The 4,861-nt window shown below is 39.9% G+C and overlaps 1 protein-coding gene across 1 annotated transcript in view; it reads left to right on the top strand.

Annotated features, from left to right (window-relative positions):
- Nucleotides 1–3,709: 3,709 nt before the first annotated feature.
- The window catches only part of Tchh (trichohyalin), a 5,311-nt gene continuing 4,159 nt past the window's right edge, over nucleotides 3,710–4,861 (top strand). Inside the window, 2 exon segments of the mRNA XM_055606711.1 lie at nucleotides 3,710–3,847; nucleotides 4,194–4,861. Coding sequence (XP_055462686.1) covers nucleotides 3,710–3,847; nucleotides 4,194–4,861 — 806 coding nt within the window.

Below are 4,861 nucleotides of genomic sequence, written 5' to 3'. Positions count from 1 at the left end.
CTGAGACTTGTGGAGGTTTGTAAATATTTTCCTTTATGTTGTTATTCACTTTAGACAGGAGGATTACTAAATTTTAAGATTTAAATTATTGCAGGATGAAAAACCTGGACTGAAAATTTCTAACATGGATGGATGAAAACAAGCAGACTCTGAGGTGACAACAGGAAGGTCAGAAGTTAGACAGCATTTTGGACTATCTAGCAAAAATGCTGTCAGAGAGAGACAGAGACAGTCTGACAGAGAGACAGAGAAGAGAGGCAGACACACACACACACACACACACACACACACACACACACACCATACACAGAAACAGAGAACAGCCCACATACAGACATAGTGAGGTCACAGGGAATCCCTTGAAGGATATTGAGGCAAAATACTAGAAACCTCAGGGAGAGAGAAAAAAGTTTTTGATGATTTGTAGTTATGTGTGCCCATTGCTCAAGTTGGTCCAAAGATTAAGAGACCTGTATAAAACATTAGTTAAAACTGAGTAAGAGAAGTCTCACTCTTAAAGGATTTGCCACATCAAATCAACTCACTGACCCCAATAGATAATGATAGTTCTGATGGTTCTAACAAAACTTGGAAATCACAGACCTCAGTAGTGAAGGCCTTGAAGAGGCAGAAATGAACTAGGTTTACAATTTCATCTCATATCTTCTCAATCTGCTAGTAGTTCCATATCTGTGGTGGTAGTAAGCAAAGTAAGAAATAGACATCAAGAAGGAACCTAAATTCTCCTCAAAATTCCTGAGGCCAATATTTGCCTTTGGTGGAGACAGAATTTCAGAAAAGCCACTGAATCATTTAATAGTCTCCATAAATCTATTATGAACCAAAGTTTCATGTAGTATGAAATGAAAGAGTGGGAGTCAGTGGCAACCAGGAGTAAATCCAGTTCCTTACAATAAAATAGCACTGAGATTCACAAATGATCACCAGGGTTGAGAAAGCCCTGACAGCTATAATGGGCTAGAATGACCTTAATGTGCTTCCAGGAGAAGCCAACTCAAGTGTTTAGATGTCATAAGCATTAGTAACTTAGGCTGAATGAGATGATTATAGCTACAATAACGCATTACACTAGCTCTTTTTCTCCAGGGGCTTCAATATGCTAGCAACAAAAACAAATGAGCAAATTTCATTTAGATTTAATATCTCTAAGAATGAAATTTCACAATATGTTTTCTCATCAACAGTTTGATATACACGTTTTAAGATATTCTCCAAAATTACTTACTTAAGAAGCAACCCCTAACATGTAGGAAAATCAGAGGAATACAATGTAAAATACATTTCCTATCTGAATTTTAAGAAAAGAAATATGCCCTCACATGTCATCTTCCAGGTGTTCCAGCGGAACTTATGGTCATCTCTTTATGCTGTGTTATACACCATAGAGAAGTTAGTTGGTTGTCATCAGTTTATGTAAAAAAAAAAAAAAGTTCTGTTTATTGTCAACCTAAAATTTGTATCTTCCATAAAATTGTTTAAAGGGTTAGAAATGTGGCTGAGCAGTTAAGAGCACTGTACTCTTGCAAAGAACCTGAATTTAGTTTCTAGTATCCACTTTGGGTGGCCAGTCTCAGAGGAATCCAACACATCTGGTCTCCATAGGCACCTGTACTCATGTCTGCGCATGCACACACACTTAAAAAGAAATCTTAAAAATGACTAGATGTTGTTCTCCTCCCCCAACCCTCACCCCTGAAACAGAGTCTCTCTGTACAGCCTCGCTGTCCTGGACTTACTTTGTAGACTAAGCTGGCCTCGAACTCATAGTGATCCACCTGCTTCTGCCTACCCTGAGTGCTGGGATTACAGGTGTGCATCACCACACCTGGTGAGACTGTTCTTTTTTTTGATGAATAATAAATCAAGAGTTAGAACACTAATCACCTTTGTTTTAATATTTTTTTAACAATTAAAGAAAAATTTTAAAATCTACCAAATATTCTACCTTTTTTTGTATTAGGTGGAGCCAGTACCCAGTCAGGAGGCAAGTCCTGTGAACTCTGTGCCAAATAGCTACGTGAGCAAATATGAGATAAACAAGCCATTCTTGGAGACAGAGGTGGAGCCAGAATTTGAATGAATCAGGTCATCCAGCAGAGTGGGTGTCTCCTTCCTAAATTGCTCCCCAGGGCACAATTAGAACCCCTATAAAAGGCCTTGCACTCAGTTACCTAGCACACTTGCCTGCAGTGTCAGCGAGCACTTGACTTCTTCCTCTGGTGAAGTGGGTAAGTTCCATTCTGTGGGATGGTGTTCTATACAATTCTTCATTTTTTAGCAATGGTACATGTTGAGAGAATGAAGGTAGGTCCTATGTTCAGAAGGGACCTTCACCTTCCAGTGTTAGCTAAATCTCCTCTGCCTCTTTCTCTTTTTCTTTTTTGACAAGGTCTCACTGTTTAGCCCTATCTGGCCTAGACCTTGCTAGGCAGATGAGGCTGGTCTCAAACTCACAGAAATCCAACTGCTTCTGCCTCTGCCTCTGGGGAGCTAAGATTAAAGGAATGAGACATCATGCTTGGCTTGCCCCATCTCCTTATGGTTGAAGCCATCACTTGAATGGAGAGCAGCAGTTCTCTCAAGGCTCTGAACTCAATACTTATGCACATCAAGAAATATTTGTCTCTTATGAGGCTTGTTTTTCTGAAGAACTATCATCCCAAAAGTGTGCAAACCCTCTGATCTCTTTATGTGCTCTGTATGACATAGGCATCTTCATACAGTATGTGAGGTGTGGAGTTGAAATGATAATAAAGCACTTACATAAGTGAACTACTATGCAGTCAGCCAGCAAAGCCATCCAAATATTCTTTTAATACCAGTCTGTTACTGGAAAAGATTTTGTTGTTGTCTTGCATATACTAGCAGTCACTTACCACTGAGCTATATTCCCAGGGCACTCCTATTTTTCCAACATTCAAATTATTTACTTGATTTTAACAAAGCCAGCCTTAAGAACAATGTCATTCAAAGTTCTCTAAGTTTGTATCCCCTACAGACTCTGATTAACCAATCAGAAATGATCTCTCAAATAATTTCCAATAGAAGACTGAATCGCTATAGTATATCTGAGTTAAGGTGGATAACATGCATTCTGTTTTTCTGTATCTAAATATTACAATGTTATATTTTGATGAGAAAACACTCTTTAATCTTAGAATTTATGACATGAATTAGTTTCTTATGGGTTACGCATTTAAGGAATAATTCACATTTCCTCTTCCCTGTTCTATTTGTTGACATGTTTTTGCAGACACAATTGGCTATTCATGTCTCTATTTGCTTCTGAAGATGCTCAAGCCTCCCTTCACATCTTGGCTTTTACCTCTTTGCTCAACTTTTAAGAGTTGCTATGAGTAGCAATATGTACAATTTAAATTTTTACCCTCACCCCTTCACTATCTGCTCTGAAATATGCAGAAACAAAAGGGGATATGAATAGTCCCACATTAATGGACAATGAAAAGCTGATTGTAATAGTTTGAAATGGTTTCTTGGCTTAGAATTTTTCAATAGTTCTCTTCCTCTTCATGAATACAGTATCTAAAGACAAAATGCTCTGAAAATGCAAGTTGAAAAGTCTAAAGATTTGTCTTAATCTATGTGAATAAAGTTTTCCCCCAAATCAGACTTGATTCTGAATCCTACCTTATTGTCTAGGTTTACTTGAATTTTAAGGAGAGAAAAAATGTCTGCACTTATAAGAAGCATTGTTGATATCACTGAAGCTTTCAATCAATATGCCTCACATACTTGTGAGGGAGCATCACTAAGCAAGAAAGACCTGAAGAACCTCCTTGAAAGGGAACTTGGAGATGTCCTTCAGGTAAGACCTCAAACTATAAAGAAATCTATGGATGTGGGGCTATCAATTTTCCTTCCAAGAAAGACCAAAGTAAAGAACACTGATTAGTATTGATTTTAAAACATGATAGGTCTACTTACAGCTTCATTCATTTTTGAGCCTGAAGTATTTAAATATTATAATCTGAGAGCTAAAGAAGTTAATAGCATGTATTTAATGGCCTTGATGGCATTGTTAATAGGAATAAAGTGTTAGTTAATAGGGCATTACCACTAATGATGCCTAATTAAGTTAGTAGACTTGAAGAGTAAAAGCTAACTACTTGTAAATAATTAATTATAAAATATTTGCTTTAATCTTTTCATAGAGACCACATGACCCTGAGACGGTAGACCTGACCCTAGAACTTCTGGATCGCGACTGCAATGGGAGTGTTGATTTCAACGAATTCCTCCTGTTCCTTTTCAAGATTGCTCAAGCTTGTTATTATGCTCTTGACCAGGCTGCAGGGCTACATGAGAAAACAACCCTGCCTAGTGAAAAGAGGAACCTGTCACAAGATCTCAGGCAAGAAGACCAAAGGAGATTCGAGCCCCGGGACAGACAAGCGGACGAAGAACCTGGGCGCCTAAGCTGGCAGAAGAGACATGAGCAGGAGGAGCGCGCTGAGGAACCCAGTAAGAGGCAAGAGAGACTGGAGCAGCGCGACAGGCAGCACCGAGACCAAAAGCAGCGACTGCAAAGGCAAGAACTACAAGAACTGGAGGAGCGCCTTGCAGAGAAAGACCCGCTAAGCTGGACCAAAGGTCGTGACGCTGAGGAGTTTTCTGAGCAAGAAGAACAGCAAAGGAGAGAGAGGCAAGAATTCAAGAGCCAGGGCCAGACCGAAGAGAGACGGCTGCAGAAGCGCCGGCAAGAAGAGTTACGGGAACCCCTGCTGAACCGCGAGCAGGAGCTGAGGCAGGAGCAGGAGCTGAGGCGAGAGCGCGAGCTGAGGCGAGAGCAGGAGCTGAGGCAAGAGCAGGGGCTGAGGCG

This window comes from Psammomys obesus, unplaced genomic scaffold (assembly GCF_907164565.1).
Source record: "Psammomys obesus unplaced genomic scaffold, mPsaObe1.curated_primary_1811, whole genome shotgun sequence".
NCBI classification, from domain to species: Eukaryota; Metazoa; Chordata; class Mammalia; order Rodentia; family Muridae; genus Psammomys; species Psammomys obesus.
The sequence above is the reverse complement of the archived record's forward strand: the minus strand, read 5'-3'. Positions and strand labels throughout refer to the sequence as shown.